Source organism: Sinocyclocheilus grahami, unplaced genomic scaffold (assembly GCF_001515645.1).
Source record: "Sinocyclocheilus grahami isolate Dianchi unplaced genomic scaffold, SAMN03320097.WGS_v1.1 scaffold185.1, whole genome shotgun sequence".
Taxonomy (NCBI): domain Eukaryota; kingdom Metazoa; phylum Chordata; class Actinopteri; order Cypriniformes; family Cyprinidae; genus Sinocyclocheilus; species Sinocyclocheilus grahami.
This window is the reverse complement of record NW_015505364.1, coordinates 858,894-883,543: the sequence shown is the minus strand read 5'-3', so window position 1 is coordinate 883,543 and position 24,650 is coordinate 858,894. Positions and strand designations below refer to the sequence as shown.

At 37.6% G+C, this 24,650-nt stretch overlaps 1 protein-coding gene across 1 annotated transcript; it reads left to right on the top strand.

Moving 5' to 3' along the window:
• Positions 1–4: 4 nt before the first annotated feature.
• LOC107594539 (solute carrier family 13 member 3-like) lies at positions 5–16,661 on the top strand. The gene is made up of 13 exons (XM_016284619.1): positions 5–206; positions 1,349–1,614; positions 2,008–2,171; positions 2,546–2,612; positions 2,960–3,139; positions 6,599–6,724; positions 8,585–8,677; positions 8,785–8,889; positions 10,957–11,054; positions 15,004–15,116; positions 15,298–15,459; positions 16,164–16,301; positions 16,389–16,661. The coding sequence occupies exons 1-13, from the start codon at positions 99–101 to the stop codon at positions 16,563–16,565; spliced, it is 1,797 nt and encodes a 598-aa protein (XP_016140105.1). The 5' UTR covers positions 5–98; the 3' UTR covers positions 16,566–16,661.
• The last annotated feature ends 7,989 nt before the right edge of the window (positions 16,662–24,650 follow it).

Sequence of the window (24,650 nt, the reverse complement as noted above, 5' to 3'; positions counted from 1 at the left end):
CACAATAAAGCAAAAGTAATAAAGTTGGAGACCAAGCGCCAGAGCCGCAGCCTATCCCAGTGCAAAGACAAAGGGAAGAAAACAGGTTTTGTGCCGCTATGGATCCTGCAAAGTTTTCCAGGAAGCTGTGGAGCGCGCGTAAACAGCTCATCCTGATGCTTGCCCCGCTACTGCTGCTCCCTCTGCTCTTCGTTGCGCCACCAAAGGTAAAATGTTGTTAAATTCAGTCAACTGCTGCTTTGGCCTTTTGAACCCAGATGGTGGTTAAATATGTATTAAAGCAGCCTAATTGTGGCAACCAGTTGATTAAATTATTGTAAATGTATGCTGATATTGACCGAATATTGTTTTTCAGTAATAAGACCATTAGCACTCGTTTCTTAAAGGGACATTTCACCCTAAAATTACAATTAGGTCATTATTTACTTATCTTTATGTCGTTCCAAACCTGTATGCCTTTATTCTGTGGAATTGCTGGTAACCAAACAGTTATGGTGCCAATTGACTTCCATTGCAAAATAAAAAAAATACCAAGATATAGCCTAAATCCATAGAAGTAGAAGAAGAAGAAGAAGAAGAAGAAGAAGAAGAAAAAAAAGTTAGGGTAAGTAAATTATGGTAGAATGTATTTTTTTTGGTGTAAACTATCCCTTTAACTTTTTATATACTATACTTTGATATAGCCTATTATATTTAGAGGCACCCAAAACCATTTTAAACACAGACACATGTTCAAATGCTTAAATGTCTTTGCTTTTGGCAAATTCTGACTTTTTTGTAATAAAGACAGCACAGAGGCACCTTTGAAGAGAATTTTGTTTGTGAGGTTTTGAATGATAAACAGATGTATTGTCCAAACTGAAGGCAAAACTTTCTGTTTGTCATACATATTTATATTTAATGTGATTATTAACACTGCACTCTACACCTCATACATCCACTAAGAATGATCTGGTTAATAATCAACTAAGAATGAGTTAGTTCAAAGTAACTGCAAAATGGCTCAGAAAATTAAAGTTAATTGTGAAAAAATGTCCAGCTTTATTTATTTGCAAATGCCATATTTCATAGTGCCTTCCAAAGGTGTCAGTAAAAGAATGGATGACTTGTAAATTTTTATAATTCCACTTGATTTATCAGATTTAATACAATGCCAAAGGACTTTAGCTCTCAGCCAGGTTTATACTAAAATGAATGTGCTGCTCTGTGAGAATGTGGCTAGTGAAAACTTTGCTGATGCTAAATTTACACACAACATCTGCGTGCCTATAAAATGAATTTCCATTCAGTCACAGTAATCCTTATTAAATCTTCCCTGTATCTACACATCCATCTGTTTCTTTATCAGGAGGGCAAATGCTTGTATGTGGTGCTGCTGATGGCGGTGTACTGGTGTACCGAAGCACTCCCGTTGGCGGTGACTGCCATGCTTCCCGTGTGCCTCTTCCCCACCTTGGGAATCCTGCCTTCTAAGAAGGTCTGTGTGCAGTACTTCCTTGAGACTAACTTCCTGTTCCTGAGTGGTTTAGTTATGGCGTCTGCTATAGAGGAGTGGGGTCTCCATCGCCGCATAGCCCTCAAGGTGCTGAAGATCGTCGGAGTGAAACCTGCCTGGTGAGAAGGATTCTACGTTGAAATTAGGAGATATTGTAATCACCAGTCTTACGTTTTAGTAATTGTAGAAGGTAAACACATGGACAATTTTAGCTGAGATGTGCACACCTGACCTATTGTAAACACTACAATAGGTGCCTGAAGGTATGTGCTGGTGCAAAAAGTGAAACGAAAGTATGGTCATTTACTCAAAACTGAATGTGTTTCTATACTTTAAACTGAATGTATTTTTACATTTTTCAACTGCACCATTTGACAGATTTAGCAATGAATACTAATGTGGATACAGGGTGTACTGAGTATATGATCACATTTTATCGGACTAGTTATTGTAGGAATGGTTGCGTAATAGTTTATTAGGTTTGGCTCTACTTGTCTTTCTTTCCTCTCCAGGCTGATTTTAGGCATGATGATCACTACCTCTTTCCTGTCAATGTGGTTGAGTAACACAGCCACAACAGCCATGATGCTGCCCATTGCTAATGCCATACTGGAAAGCCTTTTTGGGAATCTGGAGACTCTAAAAGAGAACTGCAAGGACAAAAGTGATCCAGAGGGTGGGGTTGGAGAAATTCATATTGCGTGTGTTATAAGCTAATTGGGAAATTAAAGTCCTTATGTTTAACATTTTTATTGAATGCAATCTTGACATCAGCATATTATTACTGATTTACTTGGTTTGAGAATTTGTTTGTGTGTGAAATCAACCTGCACACATGAAAATATAATATACAACCTGAACGGAGAACTCTGAACTGAATTTTTCCAACAAAGCGCTTTTGTTGTCTGTCAAGATTCCTTTTATGTATAAAGAGATTGAGAATGCTTCTTCTTCGTTTTAAAAATTCAGGCAGAAGCTTGTTTTTAATCTGAAATTCATTTAATATTAGAGAGGTGTTTGTAATTTAAAAAAGTTAACATTTCATTGCAGGTGATTCTCAGGCGAAGATGCATGTGTTTCCTTTGAAAAAAAAACAGATGCTGGCCACAGAGGACAGGTAAGTGAGAATAATTCATCTGTGACTATCTTTGGACAAGCAAAGATCAAATACAATGGGCTTGAAGATTTGATATAAATTTACCATTAAAAGTCGCACATCATCTATAAAGTTATCAAGTAATTGCAGCAGCAAATTTAATAATGTGTAATAATATTATTGATAATCTAGACCCCATTGTTGGATTTTAAGTTTAGCATAGCTGTATTTTCTGAGCCAAATGCCATGTGGACAACCATATGAATGTTGATTATGAATATGATAACTTATTAGATCATCCTTTCATACTCTTAAACAATAAAGCCTGAATTATTATTAAGAGATTCTGTCCCTGTGTAATCTCACAGACCGGACTGGACAGACAGATCAGAGCAAAATAATCTGGAAGAAGTCAGAAGAGAGGCTCAATACCAGATGAAGGTGTGGAAAGGATTTCTGATTTGTATACCTTATGCTGCAAGCATCGGAGGAACTGCAACCCTCACTGGCACTGCCCCTAATCTGATCCTGGTGGGTCAGCTAAAGAGGTATACCATTTTTCCATGGTTGCCATGGTAAATTACCACAGTAATACTTTTGCATTCATTCTTTTATTCAACTACATTCATTTACTGGATGCTTTTATCTAATGTAACTTACTACTGAGGGATACAATGTAAGTAACTCATCTTAAGGATGCAATAACATGAAAAATGCTGCAATACAAAGTTCCAAATTGCTCGGAAGAGTGCAGGCTAGACATGTAAGTACAGCACAGTGAAAGAACTATAAACGAATAACAAGAAAAAGTACTTTAAGTGCTTATGGAAGAGATGTGGACATTTTGTGAAGACAGAAACACAGTCATTAATGTTGTAGCTATAATGAATATGCCATTTTCCACTTATGCTCAGCTCTAAAATATTTAATTGGCAAGATTGACAGTGCAATGTGTGTAGTATTAGGTAAAAAAAAATCCTCATTCAGTATTCATGCATGAATGGAAAAGTCATGGAAATTCATGTATTTTAAAAGTGTCAGACAGTACAATACTGTACAGGCAGCATTAGCAGCCTGACAGATCAATTATTCATGTCAATATCAATGCTGGATGACACCATGGTGCTGTCATCTCCAGTCTGCAGTCAGCTCCATTATCTGTCTTAATGAAAAAATATCAAAGATGAGAGGCTGTATTCAGATCAGACTTCAGTTCACACAATTAAATCAGTGCAATTAGTCCATTAGCTTTATTTAAACACTAACATGAATAACATTTCATTTCTTATTACCACTGGATAGACTTAATTTTTCTTTGTGCTACTGAAAGGTGTAGTACAAAGGCTTATTCATGGCTCATTTTTTACTCTAGTGTATGTATTCTTGTAGTCTATCTTCATATATAGCTTTACTATGTGACACACAATCCTGCATGTGAAAACAGTGTTAAACAATCATCTGGCAGTTCAGCTGATTGTGCTTGTAACATTTACAGCCCTGTTTTGCCTAATGCATGCTAACAAGAATTTTGGATGGCACAGGCCTTTGAAAAAGCTGTTTAGTCAAGTAATTAGGTCACCACCACCACCAACAACAACAACAACAAGAATAGAACATAGTTTGATTTCCACTCAGGAGTACCACAGAGTTTGAGATGCCCCAAATCCCAGCTACATTAAAGCAGGTCTCCCAGGCTAGACAACATTTTTTAATTTACAGAATAATCGCTTTTTAGTATTTAATGAATATGAAGCAAAGACATTGCATGAGATGTGACATTATCAGTTTTGTAGATCAAACTGAGAATTTGAATGTACATGTTTATGGTCTTTTCACAAATTTCTAAACAAATTATGATTAATTTATGATGAAAAAATAATTTTTAAATCAAGTCTACAATGTTCAAGGAGGAACCTTTAAAAACAGATAGGCCCTGTCTCAAATTCCACCCTAAACCCTCACGGTCTTCCTTTGTCCACATTTTTGTGACATAAAGCCGCTTTGACTGTCAGGTAGAAGTCTGCTGCAGAGCTCGCCTCACTGCGGGCTCGGCAGAAGTGCTCATTGAGGGTGTATAGAGGCTGCAAAGGTAGTGCTCGCGAGCATCCTTCTGAAAGCTAAAATGACGAATGAATGCAGCGGCCTGTCCACAAGAAGTGTAAGACCACAAGTGAAAGTGCTTATATTTAGCAATTTTCTATTTTGATACAAAATGCTGGCATGGACTTCAAAAGTCCATGCAAAACCTAGTGATCCATGTTACCTATTATGATTTTAGAATGGTTCAAAGAACATCTTATGTACTTTAGTCTGACCTTTTGTACAAAGGACCTTTTGTACAAAGGACACACAATCAGTGTAACAAGTTTACTTATTTCATCAGTACCTACAGCATCCTCTAGTTCTTCCTCATTATGTCATAACTTTTCTTTCAAAATAATTCTGTTTATTCAAATTGGTTTGAAGGAAATAAAAAATCCTGTATCTACATAAAATGTAGCTGAGTTTCTGACTATGCTGCCATCGGGGAAAAGATTGAGCACAAATGGGTCTGAAAGTATAGCAACTGCTGTGGGAAAAGACTGAAGAGCACGTTTAGTGGATGCAATTTATTGCAGCTGTTGAGCTTGTTTGTTCATGACTTGCATGTAAATGATGCATTATAAGACAAAAATGTGAGTCTTGAATCAGATTATACAAACAGAGCGAGAGTTAAACACAAAAGCAATTAACCTCATTATATAGTTTTCTTGCTTTAACTCATTGGCTGGATAAGCCAACGCAATATCATGGCAATTTGTAACTGTTTTAAGTTTTGGCAAATTCATATGAATTCGTATGATCTCATTCATGCCACTGTGACATTATGTTTAGGGTGGAGTTCATTATGTTTACCCTCCTAGAGACCTCAGACTAAACTGTTTGTCCTTAAGTTTGGCTTACACATACTGTATAATTCATAAATGTCATGAAGTGAGAGATCAAAGGTATGTACTGTTTTGCTGAAATCAAAACAGTGCAGTGTTGTGGATCAACCTTTAACATTCTCTGTGAATAAACCCGAAGGTGAGCTGTACATCTTAAATGGAAACTTACTCACTGAGATTTTCATGCAGTGTACTGTATATTTGTTTTAGTTTCTTGCATGCTTTAGATGCAATTAAATGAAGCTTTGTGAATGTAATCTGAATGTGTTTCCACAATTAGGTTGGGAAACATTTCCCTCAGAAACTCTTTCAGAAACAGGCTCCAATCATTTACCATAATTCATCACTGATGTTTTATCAGCTTAGAATGTCTTGTCTCATAATGACTAGACAAAAACCAGAGACAAAAGCAGAGCTGAAGTTACGCACAATTGGTGGCTGACTAAATACTTTTTTTCCCCACTGTAGGTTTTACAGCTGATATGATCACCAGTAAGATTTTTCATTTTGCTTTGGCCTTTAATTGAAAAAAAATTATTAGAATGAATTTCAAAAAATAATTTAATTACAATTTGAAATAATAATTAATCTGGTTCTGTATGAAAAGGTCGATCAAGGCAGCATTTAATAGATACAAAACAGCTGACACTCAATTATTACTCCTCAGTTTCTGTGAAAATAATTAAAACTCTGATGTTTTCATGTTCTCTGCACAGCCTTATCTTAAAGTAGTGATAATAAGGTTAAAAGTGAAGCAAAATTATTTATATATTTTATATATATTAAGGTCTGCTTAAAGTTAGCACTAATGCATTAGTAATTTTTTTTCAGTAACTATTGCTGCAGGTTACATTAGTGTGCCAGCAGTTGGCAACAAGTTAACACCTTTATGAGTGAGTCATTGAATCATTTATTCAAATTATTTTTTTCAATTCAGTTTGATTAGTTTTTATTCAGAAACGAAACACCTTCTAATTTCTTAGGTACTTGCAATTCTGCTGTGGGGTTTTTAAACTGTTTTCATTGGCGGAGCAAAAACAGACAAACTAATTTCAATGTGTTGCATGTTTGTGTCTGTAGCTACTTCCCTGAATGTGACCTCATAAACTTTGGTTCATGGTTTGTCTTCGCCTTTCCACTCATGCTTCTCTTCCTCATTCTGGGATGGATCTGGATTGCTTTCCTCTATGGCGGACTCAATACACGGTAAGTACACAGTCTAAATGCATATGCAGAAAATGACAAGTGTACTATATCAGGGGTTTTCAATCATTTATAAACCACAGACTAGGGCTGCACGATTATGACAAAAATCATAATTGACAATTATTCCCTTGAAATTGTGATTGCGGTTATTAGTTACGATTATCACAATTTACATTGAATGATGTTTATACCATTGTTTGAAGCAACTGCATACCATATTTTTATATGAAAATAAACAAGCTGAAAACACTCTTGAAAAACCTTTATTGCTTTTCTATAGTATTAAAGGGTTAGTTCACCCAAAAATGAAAATCAGCCCATAAATTACACACCCTCAACTCATCCTAGGTGTATATGACTTTCTTCTTTCAGACGAATCCAGTCGGAGCTGTATAAAAAATTGTCTTTGATCTTTCAAGCGGTTTAATGCCACTCAGCGGGTGTTGCATGCATCAGTCCAAAAGAAGTTAAATAAAAAGCGCCCATCCGTAAAAAAAAGGGTCTCATACGGCTCCGGGGGGTGAAAAAAGGCCTCCTGTAGCGAATCGATGCGTTTTTGTAAGAAAAATATCCATATTCAAAATGTAATAATCACTTTAATGTAGCTTGCGCCAACAGTCCTACACGGAATCAGCTCCGGGCTGATGATGTATGAGTTCAGCATTGCGCATGCGCCGGTGAGTCTCGTGAAAACCAACGTTTGTTAACAGGAGCAAAGGAAGCAAAGTTTCCTTACTTTAGCAAAGGAAAACCAGTCTCCTCTTGGCTTATATCGAAATCCTCCGACATTCTTCTTTACAAATCCTCGTTTTGTACTTCTAATTATTCACCGTTGTTTTGATCTCTCCGCTGCGTTTCCGTGTGCGTCACTTCTGAGCATGCGCATGCGCAAAGCCGACCTCATACGTCATCCGCCTGGAACTGCTTCCATTTACAACAATGAGCGCAAGCTAGATTACAGTGATTATTACGTTTTGAATATGGATATTTTTCTTACAAAAATGCATGGATTTGCTAAGGAGGCATTTGTTCACCCCCCGGAGCCGTTTGAGACACTTTTTTTTAATGGATGGGCGCTTTTTATTAAACTTTTTTTCTACTGATGCATGCAACACCCGCTGAGTGGCATTGAACAGCTTGAAAGATCAAAGACAATTTTTAATATAACTCTGACTGGATTCGTCTTAAAGAAGAAAGTCATATACACCTAGGATGACTTGAGGGTGAGTAATTTTTGGGCTCATTTTAATTTTTGGGTGAACTAACCCATTAAGTCTCAAATGTCAACAATACAGTCGATTGGTTTCTTCTTTAAAAAAATAAATACAAATATGGATGGTATTATAATGCTATAGTAAAACTAAAATAAAAAAAAACCCTTAAGATAAGCTGAAGAAAGAAAAAAACACATCTTAAGCATGCAGAATAACATAAGTGGACTTTGAACGATTGATTGCCCCTTTGAACGATTATGTAATTGTGGCATCCGTAATTGTAATCGTGATTAGAAATTCGATTAATTGTGCAGCCCTACCACAGCCCACATATTTGATCATCCTCATGGATTTCTCATTCTAAATATTTAAAAGGCAGCTATATATTTGTGGATATAAAAACCCAGTTCCAATATTTAGTTACTATTAGCTTACATTATTCCTTTTTTTATACTCGCTAATGCACTTTTTATTATTTAATAATGTTTATTTACTTTATTCAAATTTGTTTATTTAGTTAGTTTAATCTTATTTTTATTGTCTATTTGTTGTAGTTTTTACTCTTTTACAACTTTTTTTCTTAAACCCCAGTTTGAAAACCCCTGCACTATATTATATCTCACAAATGTGTGTCTGTTTTTCTCAGGCTTTGTATTAGCAAACATGATGAACGGGAAGCCACAGAAGCAAAAGCAACAGCTGTTATTGATGAAGACTACAAGAAACTGGGCCCAATAAAGTAAGACGTGGTCACGTGGAGCATTTTAACATTTCAAAAACACTTTTTTCTTTTTGTTGTGCTTTCAGACAATAATTGAGTTAAAATATAATCTTTTTTGCTTCTAGATTTGCAGAAGGATCTATCGCTTTCTTCTTCATTCTTTTTGCCGTCCTTCTGTTCACGCGAGATCCAAAGTTTGTAACAGGATGGTCGATTTTCTTCACCAAAGGGTAAGCCACACAGTGACATGCAGGTATTTTGAGTGTCACATTTTCACATGAAGATTCATTTCAGATGAATACAATATCAAAACTGTCATATTCTGACTGCATGTGAGCATTTGGTTATATCTTCAGGTTTTTAGAATAGCAGTTTTCGGTTTATAGGGTGTTGATTCATAGGCTATGAAAGACCTTCATCAATACAGTTTATCTCTGAAAAATAAATTTACAATTCCTGAGGGACTAAAAACTTCATAAAACATTCTTTTAACAACATTATTCACTTAAATAATAATCGGTATAATTTGTCTTCTCTTACAGCAATGAAGACAATGTTTGAATGCTGGTTGTCATAATTTATTTAATATCTAATACAATTCAGACCAACACAATGGCACTATATTTATACTTTTATGTAAAGGTCAAATGCATTTCATATGTGCTACAACAAACCTCTGTCATCAGGATTTGATTTATTCTTCAAGATGAAAAATTTATGAGTTACTTTAATTCGTTTTTGAAAAATTTGATTAAAAAATACATATTAACTAAGAACGAATTAAAGTTAAATTCTCACACACACACACACACACACACACACGCACACACACACACACACACACACACACACACACACACACACACACTGTTTAAGTAGGTTTTTACTTAGAAGGAAGAAAATTCATGTATCCAGAAATAAAGGCTTCATCCTTTTTTTTGTGGTCCATTACACTAATGCATCTAGACAGAGAGGTTCACAAATATGGACTAGTTGATCTGCTTCCTCCACAGAACTGACCTTTCTCTATCTGCAGGATTGCAGTTCACCAAGACAAACCCACAACTTAAAGACAAAACAGAGAGAGAACAGAATAATGTGGGCTCAAAGGGTGATTCAACACCTGTAGATGAGAGGAATATGATTGAAAGCACGCCGTTTCTGAACATGAGATGATGAATCGGTTAGCAGGGTTATGGCAATTACATTAATTCTGTGGTTCATATTAATGTGCTGAGATGAAAAATCAGGATTACTGCTTGCATTAATGTCTTGCCTGCACAATTGTTTTGACATTTTCATTCACACAACATATCTTATTTGCAGCTGTGTAATATTTAATGGCAAAGTGGGAGTAAGTGAGTGAGTTTTTTACAACTATTTGATTTGTTGATGATACATTTGCAAAAGGAAGACTTCATGTTTTCTGTAATGTCTTTTTACAGTCGACAGTGAATGTTTGGTGATCATTCCCATTATGTTTGTCCGACAGTAATTTTCAGTAAACATTTTGTTTTGATTGCTGTCTTTCCAAAAATGTTTCACAAATTCATCTTTCTTTCAGACTGCTAATTCTCGCTCATTCTCTGGCCCCTGAAATATTTAGATTGTCCTACCAATGAAAGACAGAAAAAGTTTTCAATAAACCTTTTTTAATATAACAGTCTTTTTTTGTAATTTGGTGACCTCGGTTAAACAAATTCACAAATTAAGCGACAATTATTTCAACTGTAAATTAATTAAAAGCATCTGATAACTAGTCAACCAAATAACAACCAGCTTCCAACAATTTAACCATGGCTGTGTCCAAAATAACATTGCGTCTGTTAAAAACAAAACAAAAACATGTTCTATTCACAAATCCTCTCACATGGCTTCATGGGATAGTAAAGTGTCATTAAATGCACACCTCAGAATCTCAAAGAAAGTAGCAGGTCAGGGTATGTTTTATGAACACTGAGAATTCGGACATAGCATATATTTTTTGCCTACTATATACAGTAGTAGCCTAGTAGGGAAGTATGCATATTTGGATGCATCCAATAGAAAGCTATGGTTCATACGGTAAGTATTCATCCTAATAGCATCAGTGGTCTTGGACTCTATAAGTATGGATTCTCAGCTCAACAATTTAAAACAGCAGAACAGCTTTTCCTATCATCTACCATCCGAAGGTCGCACTGAATAACTTCACTTTGCCTCAATGTTGCTAACTGGAGCTTGAAAAAGCAACACCGAAGGTAACACTAGCAACACTTACTGCTTCTCCCTATGTTTCTGTGTTTGTCTCCTTTCAGCTACGTTTCTGACGCAGTAACTGGAGTCATCATCATCTCCATCCTCTTTTTCTTTCCATCCCAGCGTCCTTCTCTCCGGTGGTGGTTCGATTCAAGAGGTCAGTGGGTGGTTTATTGATTTTTTGTTTGGGATCTTACAACACCTGAGAGCTATGGAATTATAAATTTAAATTTGAACAAACTCCACAATTAATCAATATTATTAATTTAATAAAATAAATCAGGGCCCTAAGACATAATAGGCTTGTATTAGGCTTGAATTTGGTAAAATGTGACACTGTTTTGTGTTGTGATTTTTTTGGCAGGACAAATCTTGTCTCTGCATTCCGTTACCACAGTAACTTTCCAGTAACACAGTTTATTGTGGCAGTCAAAGAGGTTTCTAGAGCATGTGTGAGTGCGGTTAATGTTGAATAAAATGAGGAATGTTAATTATTCAGATTAGCGCGTCTAAGAGAGATCCAGCAAAGAACTGTGTGCAGAGAGATTATAATAATCTCAAACAAATCTCTCCACCTATCACTAATTCATTTACACTGTGTACATACATACTGTATCTTTTGTCTATATTTGGAAAAAAATCTGTTTGCTAATTTTTAATAATCTACTCTGCAAAAAGGTCTCTCTGATTAAAATGATTGGTTTTGGACTGGTTGTATGGTTGTAAAGTGGTTGTACAATTTCTAGTTGGCTTATTAGAAGTTCTGTAAAATAGTGATAAGTAAAGGCTCTTTATTGGCATCCAAATAGTTCCATGAAGAACCTTTAACATCCTGTTCACAAAAGTTTTTTTATGGTGGAAAAAGGTTATTCAGATTGTTAAAATGTTCTTCACACTAAGAAAAAACTTGTTTTTTTAAAGAATTGTTCACTAAAAGGTTATTTGGGGAAGATAGTTCTTCTATGGTATCGCTGTGAAAACTCCCTTTTGGAACCTTTATTTTAAAGAGTGTATTGTGTGTGCGCAATAACACTACATATTTGTATTTCTGCAATTTTAATCTGATTCTTGATGTTGAACAGCAGTGTAAAGTTTACATTAGTACATTTGGCAGAGGCTTTTATCCAAAGCAAGTTACATTCACTGTAGTTTCCTTGGAAATTGAACCCATGACATTGGTGTTGTTTAGGCCAGTTGAGCAACAGAAAAAAAAAACTGTAGCACTATTATTGTCACGAATTCAGTCCATGGACTTCCGTTTATTCACCACCAGATGTCACACTTTCCATTACATTGACTCTCGCACTACACAAACTGTTGCATAGCACCCTGGACTACATATCCCATCATTCTTTGCACAATTTGCACACTGCCCTGATTGCACTCATAGAGCGCACTCACAAGATGGCGGACACAACCGCATCTAGTCAAGTCACGGTGGATCATCATGAGTCAGGTCAAGTAACAGTTTATTATCATGAGTCTAGTCAAGTTACAGCTGATAGTCATGATTCAAGTCAAGTCACAACTGATCGTCATGAGTCAAGTCAAGTCGCACTTGATCGTCATGAGTCAAGTCAAATTACAGTTCATTATCATGAGTCAAGTCAAGTCACAGTTGATCTTCCTGAGTCGAGTCTAGGCTTTATGACATCCTGTTGTCAGGGGCCTCTGTGGAATTTTTGTGACTCCTCGTGCCTCAACTCGGTTCTGACCAAATCTTAGATTGTCTGATTCGGTCTGATATCCTACAACCTGTTTGCCAGTGTTTTGACCCTGCCTGTTTACCACGTCTCTGTCTTCTCCTAATAAAGAGCTTGCATTTGGATCCGCACGTCTCACGTCTGGTCAGCCCCGTTACAATTATTGTCACTAGGTTTGCTGAGATGTCCTCTACATGGCTTTGTGTTCATTTGTAATGTTGTATTTTTGGCTCAGTGCATTAATGTTTGGCAAATATTGATTTTTGTGCTGAACTTTAGAGGTTGATTCTTCATAGTAATAGTAATAAAGGGAATGTTGATTGATAAAACCAATTTTGTGAAACAACGTGTCAGGATTCTGGACTGTCTGTGTTGTGTTTTTGCACCCCACGTGCTTTCCATGACCCAGTTTTCCCTCATGTGCAATTATGTTAATTGTTTAATTAGTTCCAGGTGTTCCTCGTCATCCCATCCTCTAGTCTTGTGTATTTAAAGAATAGCATTAGAGCTGCTCCATTGCAGCAGCTCAGTACTGTAATCACGCACTTTGCTGTAATAATGCAGGGAACCACTCGTTATAAATCTCCTAACTGTGATATTTTCACAAATAGAAGTCGCGTTTTTTCATCTGAAACGTGCTGCGATTTATATTCCAAAGCCACTCATATAATGCCAAAACACTCAAGCAAAACACGCGCAATGCGTGCAAGTAGACTGATGCAGAATAGTACAGCTTAGCGCATTTCACACAGGCTGCTAGATTCACTTTCGCCTGAAAGTCGTTTATGCCTAAGGTTGAAAATAAATTATGTTTATAGTGAATGCCCCTATAAATGGTCTTATTTTTACGATTTAGTTTTAATCCAAATGATGCGTGTGCTAAGTGAGTGAACATCAAAGATCACACAACAGAAGTGCGCGCGCGCGCGCTCTCTCTCTCTCTTTCTCTCTTGGTTTGGCGTCAACCATCCTGCGCCTCGGGACTCCACTCCTCCGGCTCCGTCAGGCTTCTTCATCCCCTCGGCTCCTCCTCAGTCCTCTGTCTCTCCGGCTCCACCGCGGCCTTCCGGGTCCACACCTTCTCGTCGGTCGCCGGTGCCATCTGCTCCGCCTAGCAGCTCCGGATCCTCCCCGTCGCCCTGGCTCATCGGCTCTCCGTCTCCGCCTCGGGCTCCTCCACCACCTGATGCGCTGTTGGTCAGCCCCCTGGAGTCGGCAGCCATTCCTCCTCCATGGCTCCACCCTCCGTCGGCTCCAAGTCCCTCCTGTCTCCTCCCTTCTTCATTACCTCCCTGGTCTCTGTCTGCCGGCCCCCTCCAGGGTGTCCGTCCTCCTCCTGAGCCGCCTCCCAAGTTCCCACCTGCCCCTCCCCATGTAGTTTTTACGGCGCGAGGATGCGCCTTTCGGGAGGGGGCGATATGTCAGGATTCTGGACTGTCTGTGTTGTGTTTTTGCTCCCCACGTGCTTTCCATGACCCAGTTTTCCCTCATGTGCAATTATGTTAATTGTTTCATTAGTTCCAGGTGTTCCTCGTCATCCCATCCTCTAGTCTTGTGTATTTAAAGTGTTTCCTGTTTTGAGTTCTTTGTCTGGTATTGAATGTCTGTGAACGTCATCCTTGTGTTCTGTGTCTCCTGTTGGATAATTAAAGACTCTCGTTTTGGAAAATCTCCACGTCTCCTCGATCCCGTGCTCCAACGTTTCAGTGTTAGGCCTGTATTGTGAATTATTTTTTCATATTTATTAGAATTTTTTAACGGTGCACATTAAGTTATTAATTCTAGACCACATGTAAAACATGAATATTGTAATATGCTGTAATATGCTGTCTAATTCATACTCGTAAAATATAAATCCCTCTGTTCCTCATAGGCGGTATTTTAAATTGAAAGCTGTGAAAAGTAGTAGCATCAGACATCCTGGAGTCCACATTTACCATTTTTAGTAGCAATCAAATGAAGTAAACATCAACATTTCTTCATCTGTCAGTTGAATTTTGTTCTCAACCTGTTCCAAATCAATTTTCTTTCCTTGTGCAGTTCAAAAGATGCAATCAAATTCAGATGTCAAAAACACAGCATTTCCTGTAGACGTTTGTGCAACAACATGAATGTTGAGTGAGCTGTAGGATGAAACTGCCTTAAACTCAGTGTAGTGCTATGTATATTTATGAATATTTAATAAGTTTGTGTATTTATACAGGATTATTCAGATTAGTGGTTGATCAATATGGGTCTTTCAAAAATCTTTTTTTTTTTAAATAAGCAATCCTTGACCCCCTCCAAATTGAATATCTGTTTACATCCTACTATTAAATATTTCTTTCACATATGAATTGCACTTGTTATGGTCAGTCAGCTTGAGGTCATAATTAATTTTCATTTCTATCTTTATCTCTCCAGCCTCAAATACGCCATATGTGCCCCTGTTGTCATGGAGAAAAGCTCAAGAGTGTGTGCCGTGGAATATTATTTTACTGCTGGGTGGTGGATTTGCAATGGCCAAAGGCTGTGAGGTACCTCATTATTTGCTTTTCATTTTTCGGACTGAAATTCAAGCTGGAACTTGACATTGCATGGCTGAAAGTTCAAATTGTAATTAGTACCTAAAAGCTCCTAATTCAGTCCATCTGTTGATAATTCACTGAAAAGCAATGTTAAATTGTATAACCCCCTTTTTTTTAAATTTGGCAATAGGAGTCAGGGTTACCAGTATGGATAGGAAAGCACCTGCAGCCTCTCGCCCAGGTCCCTCCTGCTGTCGCAGTCATCCTCATCACAGCCTTTATAGCCTGCTTCACTGAATTCGCCAGTAACACAGCCACCATCATTATCTTCCTCCCTGTTATCGCTGAACTGGTAAGGACAAATGTATTGCATAACATATACAGTATACACAGTATAGAAGCATAAGAAGTCTTTAAAGCTCATCATGGCTGCATTTATTTGATTGAAAATAGAGTAAAAATAGTAATAGTGTGACATTTTAATGGAAATATTGGGCAGTCATGGCCTGATGGTTAGAGAGTCGGACTTGTAACCCAAAGGTCACGGGTTTGAGTCTCAGTATCGGCAGGGATTGTAGGGGGGGGGAGTGAATGTATAGCGCTCTCTTCCACCCTCAATACTATGACTGAGGTGAGAACCTTGAGCAAGGCACCAAACCCCCAACTGCTCCCTGGGTGCCACAGCAAAAATGGCTGCCCCGTGTGTGTTCACTACTGTGTGTGTGCACTTGGATGAGTTATATGCAGAGCACAAATTCAGAGTATGGGACAACATATTTAGCTACATGTCATGTAACTTTCACAAATATTACTATCATTTAAAATAAGTGCTTTCTATTTTAATATTTAATTCATTCTTAAGATGGCAAAGCTGAATCTTTGAGGAAATGTTTTTACTTTTGATCAATTTAATGTATCCTGGCTAAATAATAGTTGTAATAAAAAAATAAAAAAAATCTTTCTGACCTCAAACATGTGACTTAAATGTCCCAAAATTAAGTATATATGATTTTATGATTTAATCGACATTATATCTACCACACAATTTATTTTCAGGCCATCCGTGTGAAAGTCAACCCACTGTACTTCATGATCCCAGCAACGACTGGTTGCTCTTACGCTTTCATGCTTCCTGTGTCCACACCTCCCAACTCAATCGCCTTTGCCTCCGGACACCTGATGGTCAAAGATATGGTGAGAAAACAACTACAAAAACACATGACGTCCGAGCACACAGAAGTTGTTTTCAGTTGTAGAATAAGATGTGTGTAATGTTCACAGGTGAAAACGGGGTTTGTGATGAACATCCTGGGAATTCTTTGTGTGTCTCTGGCCATGAACACATGGGGTCTTCATATGTTCAATCTGCACATATACCCTGATTGGGCGAGACCTTTAAATGCTTCCTCAGCAACTGTGGCTACATATACTATAGCAACTACGAATATGACAGGCTAGAAAATAACTACAGAGATGAATATGGACTCCCATCCAGTCCAGATTCTGTAAATACTGTAGATATAAGACTAAAAAGAAATGGAAAAATTGGTTAAAGGGATCATATGATGCGATTTCAAGTTTTCCTTTCTCTTTGGAGTGTTACAAGCTGTTCGTGAATAGATAAGATCCCTAAAGTTGCAAAGAATAAAGTCTCAAACCCAAAGAGATATTCTTTATAAAAGTTAAGACTGGTCCAACCCCTCCTAAAACGCCTCGTTCAAACACGCCCCCACATGTCTACGTCACGATGTGGGAAGATCTGCATAACGCCGCCCAAATGTTCACGCAAAGAAAGAAGGCGTAACTTTATTGTTGCTGCCACAGCCGCTGCCATGTTGTGAAGACGCTGTGTGTTTCATTGCGAAAGCGAAAATACTTTGTTTGGCCTTCCAAATGAGGACACGACTAGAAATCAGTGGTTAAGTTGTATTTACAACACTGTTCCAGAACAGTTCAACCCAATATATTTAGATGTGTGCAGCACATTTTATGGAGGACTGTTTCCTGATGCTGGAAGTGTAGACTACAATGCCGGTGTTCTGACAAATAATGCTGACTCCCAGCCTGTAAGTACGTTTTCATATTTAAAGGATTTGCTACTGATGATTCAAACACAAGTTTTGAGCAGCGTAGAGTAGCGCTTGTTGTTTGTAATTTCTCCGATCACAAATGTAGACATGGTTTTATGTTTATGCGGTGCGATGCAACGCTTCACCTAAAAAGACAGTGTAAGTCATTATAATCCGTAATTATGTCCCCACTGGATGCAACAGATGCCTTGTTCATAATGGGTTTGAATGTTTTTGTCTCGTCGCTCTGGGACACGGCATCACAATATGGTAAGTGGCGTAACATTTCCGTCACACGCTTGAGGTATTCAGCCAATCACAACACACTGGATAGTTGGCCAATCAGAGCACACCTCGCTTTTCAGACCGATGAGCTTTGTAAAAATCGACGCGTTTCAGAAAGGCGGGGCATAGAGGTGGTGAGCATTCTTTTTAGCAACATCATATGACCCCTTTAACTGAGGAATTCCCACTGTGGATGGATCAAGACTATCATGACCTCACTTCCTACTCAGCACTGCCCTCTTGTGCCTTGATGCCACTTCACCAATTCGGGGCAGGAAATTTAAAAATGTTTAAAAAATGTTATGTTTATATATGTAGATTTAAATTGGTAGGAAGCATGTTAATTTCAAGATGTTAAAGTATTTTATGGAACTATTAACATTGCTCCTCTGCATTTATAGATTGTAAATTTGTTGTGTTGTCATTTGTATTAATGTTGTAAATTTGTTGTATTTATGCAATGTGTCACGAATCTGGTCCATGAACTTCCGTCGGCTAACCATCAGAGGTCACCCTTCCCATTTTCATTGACTCTCGCACTCACACTGATGCATATCTTCCCGGACTACATATCCCATCATTCACAGCACTGATTGCACACAGCTGTTTACACTGATTGCACCCAGCTATATCACTCCCTCACTATTTAACACTCACTCTGATCCCTTCCCTCTGCCGGGTATTGTTTAGCGCCTATCCGTTGATAGCTACACTACAGAGCCATCGTTATCCTTGCCTTGCCTTGCCTTGCCTTGCCTGTTTTCTCGGTTTCTGGTCTTCGCCTGTTTTCCTGGATTTACCCCTTTAGTCTTGCCCCTTTTTGATTCTGTCTGCCGATCGTCGACCTGCGCTAGCCCTAGGACTATTCTTGTGTTTTGCCCACCATATACCTGTTTGTCATAGTTTGACCCTGCCTGTTATGACCACGTCTCTGTCTTCTGCTTAAATAAAGCTTTGCGAATGGATCTGCACGTCTCACGTCTTGTCAGCCCTGTTACACAATGTATGCTATAATTATTAATTATGTAACATTTCTGTTATGATCTTGTGCTCATTATCCATAAATCCCAATTAAAGCTTTGATCCAGCAAGATTATGTAGAGTTATTGGTGATCCTCTAAACAGACCCACTGACAGATTTAATACTCAAATCCATATTAATTAATCCATATAATGAAAATATGTCCACTGCCATCACAGAACAGGAGAAAACACAGTGTGGGATTGAGGGAAATGGTAATGTGAAAGCACAGAGGACAAAAAACTGTACTTGTTTTATGAAAACCACTTGAAACCAGCTAGCACAGTATTTACAGACTTCCCTTTTAAACAAATGTCTTTGGGATGATAGATCAGCTATACACTTAATACTAGGCTGTATGTTATACATTTTTATTGAATTGTAAATATTGTATTTAAATAATAAATGTACATATTCAAATTTGTGAATCAAATATTTTGTTCAACAACATTTATATTCTCAAAATAACAGACAGTTCTCATGTACAAAAGTAGGAAAATTATTTTAATATTGTTTTGAATTCATATAATCCTTGTTTATTTATACTGCAGTTAAGAGGCATGTGATCTGACCTATGATGCTGTAAAAGGAAGAAAAAAAAACTCTGTGTTTAACAGAGTGAAAACAGCTTTCTGCTTTTTCCTTACAGTTCACAATCCATTAAAGGACTGTGTTTATGACATACAACATAGTGCCTGATCTGGAGGGACTGGATGATGGAAACATGACACTAATGGACAAGAAATCAAAGGGTCTTACAGCACAGCAAGAAGGAACTGTAAATGCTTAAGGGACTGCAGTGGTTATTATGTGTATATTATACTGTATGTACATATACACAAACTGAAATCAGAAATAAGAGTCAGATACTATGTGCATCACTATTAATGGTTTATTATATGACTGGTATCTTAAATAACTGGTAGATAATGAGTTTTATTTCTCTTTAGTGAGAGAGATCTCACATCTTACTGACGTCAAACAGATCTGAACAGGTCTGAATACGTGAACACACTAAGGTTTATTTTTAATATGGTCTGATGATTTCAGGCTGATTTATCAGTTTGTCGTGCAAATTATAAGACAGTTAAAAGACAGAGAGCAGAGGGTGAAAATGGTCATGCAAAACTACATTGTGTGTTTTTGGCACATAAATACTGTTTTAACATTAAAAGTGGATTTTAAATTTGTCGATTTTAAACTACATATCAATGTTGGCATTAGTTTCTTAATTCACAGTATTAAATGACGCATATTAAAGTACACTTCTTTCCTGCATCTAATTTTTAGGGTTCACATATAGTTTAAAGGGACAGTTAACACAAAAATAGATATTTAGAAAAATGTCTCCAATGTCCATCCAAATAAGTCAATGGGTTTCCAGTAATGAATGTACAAAAAAGTCTTAAACTCAGAAACAGAGAGCAAGGGTCAAGGTGTCCAAAGAATGATGCTTTGCTTGACATCACAAATCTGTCAGATGAGTTTTTTTTTTTTTTTCCATTTTCTTTCAGTGTTTCTTTTGGAGCCTGATCACAATCAATATTACTCTCTGTGTAAATGTCTGGTGGAAACTTGATAGCCTCAGAGGTGAAGAACATATTCTTTCTCTTGTGTGTCTGAGGAGGTGGAATAGTTGGCATAAAGAGTTACGGCTACATTGCCACTTTATCTAGACTTTATAAATAGATTTTTTCAAGTCCATCAAAGAGTGCATATGGGAGGAATAAAGATCCTTACTTTGTAGCTTTGTCCAACTACATCAGGGGTAAGTTCAGTGATTCAGTTCAGAAATTCTTGTCTCTGTCACAGCACAGCTTTGCTTCAGTGCCACAGTGCTGTTCGCATCGCCATGACATTTTAAAGCTAATATACTGATAAAAACCATTTTCAGGGAAAGAAACTGCAAGCATTAGTCAAAGAAACAACAGAAAGACATTTAAAACCAGATCTTGAAAAGGTAATTATTAGTACTAAAAGGTTTAAGTGGAAAGACAGCGAGAGCCCTTTAATAAGATCAGATAATGGATGATAATGGAAATATGTAGAGTCTCAGACCCAGAACAAGAAATGAAAGGCGGAAGAGGAAGAGGTCATGAGAGAGAAGAGCTGAATGAAGCTGATTCTGAAAATAACACTTTCAGGGCACTTTCCCAGAGAATGTTACCCAGTAATGAAAATTCTGTCATTATTTACTCACCCACATCCAAAACCATATTTTCTTTCATCTGTGGAACACAAAAGGAGATATTTTAAAGTTCCTCTTTTCCATGCAATTGCCATGAATGGGGACTGAATCTTTCAAGCTTCTAAAAATATATAAAAATACCATAAAATTAAAAGTAAAAAGTCCTGTCTGCTATATTCACTATAAGTTACAGAACAATTTTGAAATTTAAGTTATTAACTTAAAATCTTGTCACATGCTCTAGGTGTGTTAATGAGAAAAGTAGATTTAAAGATTTAAATAGATTTTATAATAATTTTCAGTCTGTTCCTGATGTATTGCTTCTGAAGGCTTGAAGTAAAGCACATATGTTAGACCATTATTATGATATTTTTTCCCCAGTAAAACTGGATGGGGGAAAAAAAGAACCAGTACATTCTAATAAATTTCTCTTTTCATGTTCAGAGAAAATAAAGTGATGGTTTAACATCATTAGGTTAAGTACATAATGACAGAATTTTCATTTTTGAGTGAACTGTTCCTGTAAGTCATATTTCTATTGTTTCTGAGAGCATTTACCAATCCACTTTTCTGTGTAATATAGATTACAAATCCATTTCCTTGAAAAATACACCCCAGCACGCTGTCCTTTAAATAGCATATAATTTTTTGGGCTACATTTGAATAATCAGAAATGCATTAAATATATAAAAAAAACAAGAACATTATTAGATTTCTTTTGTATGATGACAAAATGGATGTAAAGAAGGAAAAAGTCATTATAATGCACATATTAGTGTGGAATTGAATGAATCAGCCCTCAGACACACACAAGTTGAGTTGACTCAGATTGGGTTTATTAGTGCTGCTAGGAGTGACACACGTAGTGACGCAGTCTAACAACACTTTCTAGATTACATTCAAAAATACTCATTGTACAGACACTCCATTCAAATCACTTATTTGAATAAGTATTATTTATAATACTTATTTGAACCCCGGAAGCTGCATGCCCATTGCATACAGCACCCCAGCATGTCTCAGAAGCATCTGTTGTAGCAACGATGCATCTGGAAACATTTTCTAAGGGCACTTCTGCCCATAGAAATGAGATGTCCTTCCAAGGGCTGAAAGCATGGACATCGCCCTGCACAGAGTCGGAATGGGAAGTGGCTGGGGTGACCGGGGGTCTTTTGGTGAAGAACCCGAGCTGCAAGCAGAACGTGCCTATGGCCAGGTCCTCGCAAGCGGGACATAAACCACCCACGAATGCTGCTTCAGTGTAAGCACGGCCCATAATACATAATAACTGCAACCAGAAGAACAGTGGAAAGGCATGATGTAAACAAACAATTCTTCCCGTGAAGCTCTTTCAGAGAATTTACTCTTTTAGGACGAAATTTGCTCTCAAAGATCGCCGTTGAAGCACCCAGGGGTACTCTCACAACACTTAGCTGTGTATGAGAAGGGAGAGACTGCTGCCTGTGCTGTAGATCCAATGATGAGGAGATCGAGAGGTGAATGACTGCCTCTTCTCACAGAGAGGCGTTGCATTTGGCTCCAAAACTTCCAAGGGCTGAAAGCATGGACATCGCCCTGCACAGAGTCGGAATGGGAAGTGGCTGGGGTGACCGGGGGTCTTTTGGTGAAGAACCCGAGCTGCAAGCGGAACGTGCCTATGGCCAGGTCCTCGCAAGCGGGACATAAACCACCCACGAATGCTGCTTCAGTGTAAGCACGGCCCATAATACATAATAACTGCAACCAGAAGAACAAGGGTGGAAAGGCATGATGTAAACAAACAATTCTTCCCGTGAAGCTCTTTCAGAGAATTTACTCTTTTAGGACGAAATTTGCTCTCAAAGATCGCCGTTGAAGCACCCAGGGGTACTCTCACAACACTTAGCTGTGTATGAGAAGGGAGAGACTGCTGCCTGTGCTGTAGATCCAATGATGAGGAGATCGAGAGGTGAATGACTGCCTCTTCTCACAGAGAGGCGTTGCATTTGGCTCCAAAAAACAGAACAAGTGAGTGAATGTTACACTGGCCTATACCCGGATATCTGGGGTGTGTCCAGCTACACAAATCAGAGATTGTCTTACTCTTGGGAGATACGAGGGTCTGTATTACTTACTATTGGAGAAAGTGTAATGGTCAACTTGGATCACGTGTGCCTTAATAACCAATCACATTACAGCCTTGACATCATTGAATTTCAGTCAGAGTTGCACGACACTGAATTGCTGTTTACAGATACCATAGGAATAAATGAGAAGTGCTGTAAGCTGTATTCCACCTGTCACAAAAAGTCCATGACTTATCTTAAAAAACGGCATTTTTTCAGTTTAAACTCTAAAAAGTTCAATCCAAAAGTATTGTTTAGTGTAAAACATGTTGAAGATTAGCCGATAGGCTGCTGATTCATTAAATGATAAGCTGTTTCCTCTAAAAGCTGTTTATTCAGCGTAGTGAAGCCTCTCCTCCATTGACATCCATTAAAAACAACAACAACAAAAAAAAAAAACGGCCTCTGGTCTCCTTTCCCACATACTGTCAAAGCGGAAGCATTAGCCGGCTGCTGATTCATTAAATGATAAGCTGTTTCCTCTAAAAGCTGTTTATTCAGCGTAGTGAAGCCTCTCCTCCATTAACATCCATTCAAAAAAACAACAACAAAAAAAAAAACGGCCTCTGGTCTCCTTTCCCACATACTGTCAAAGCGGAAGCATTAGCCGTTATGCTTTTTTGGCTGAAGGTTGTTGTGGCTAGAAGGGATACAGCAAAAACCGGAAGCTAACAATAAATTAAATTTATTAATTTATTTAATTTTTAAATTAAATTATTGTGTTTTATTAACGTCTACACCTACCCCAACCCTAAACCTACCCCTTACAATAATGCAAAAATAGTAATTATTGTTGTACAGTATGAGAAAAATTACGCTATAGCCTATTGATGTGCGCATGCCCAGTAGTTTTTGCTGTATACCTTCTAGCCTTAACCGGTTTCAGGCTTGCCTAATTTTTCTCGCCAATTGATGTCAAAGGTGTCTGGGCTCCTAAGAGTGACCCCTAGTGTCGGAAACTTCAACACAACGTCGAAGTGACTGACTGAAAGGGAATTTCACTTTTCTGTGCACAAGCCTTTGCACTACATAAAGACACTCTTACACATAGGATTACATTGCGCATAGGATTACATAGCTTACTCAGAACAAACAATAATTAGTTGCTTTTACACAATATACAATGAATGGGGGGAATGCAACACTGCATGGTAACTGAGCATGTGATTCTGCCTAAAAATGATGAATTCACTTTTATTTCTGGCTGAAATATTCCTTTTAGACTCAACGTAATCATAAATGAATAACCAGTTTAGTCTCAAATACCATAAACATTAGCTGCTTCTCAAACGGAACTTAGAAGCTCAAATTTGTAACAACAGAGACATCACGTGGAATTCCAAAGAATTGCAGCAGGCTTTAGAGGAGTTTATCCCAGCGATGTTATTATGGGTGGGATTCAGGCTACCGTTGCTGTACGTGGTAAAACGTGATATTTTACAGTGCATGAGTGATTTAACTCATGCACTTTTGTATTTCATGGCTCGATCAGCTAATGAGTTAGATATTTTTCTCTTATAGACTTATAATATTGGGCGGACCATTTAAATTGTATTAATAATAATAATTACAGCTATAAGATATGGTTTTAGTGCTTGCTTACAGAAAAAATCACTTGACAATGAAAACTGAAGAATGTAACGTAATTAAAAGTGCTTCACTGGTCTAGATTTGTTAAAAATACTGCTTTGATTCCTTCCAAACAACTGATGGACATTTACTCTGCGTTAATGCTACATATACAATGTATCGAACATGATAAATACATCAGTAGGCCTAAACAACGACCACCTCACCTGCATCTGAAGAGCTTATGTCTGCAGTTTCCTTAAAAATAAAATAAAAATGAAATAAGCTGATTATATATGGATATTA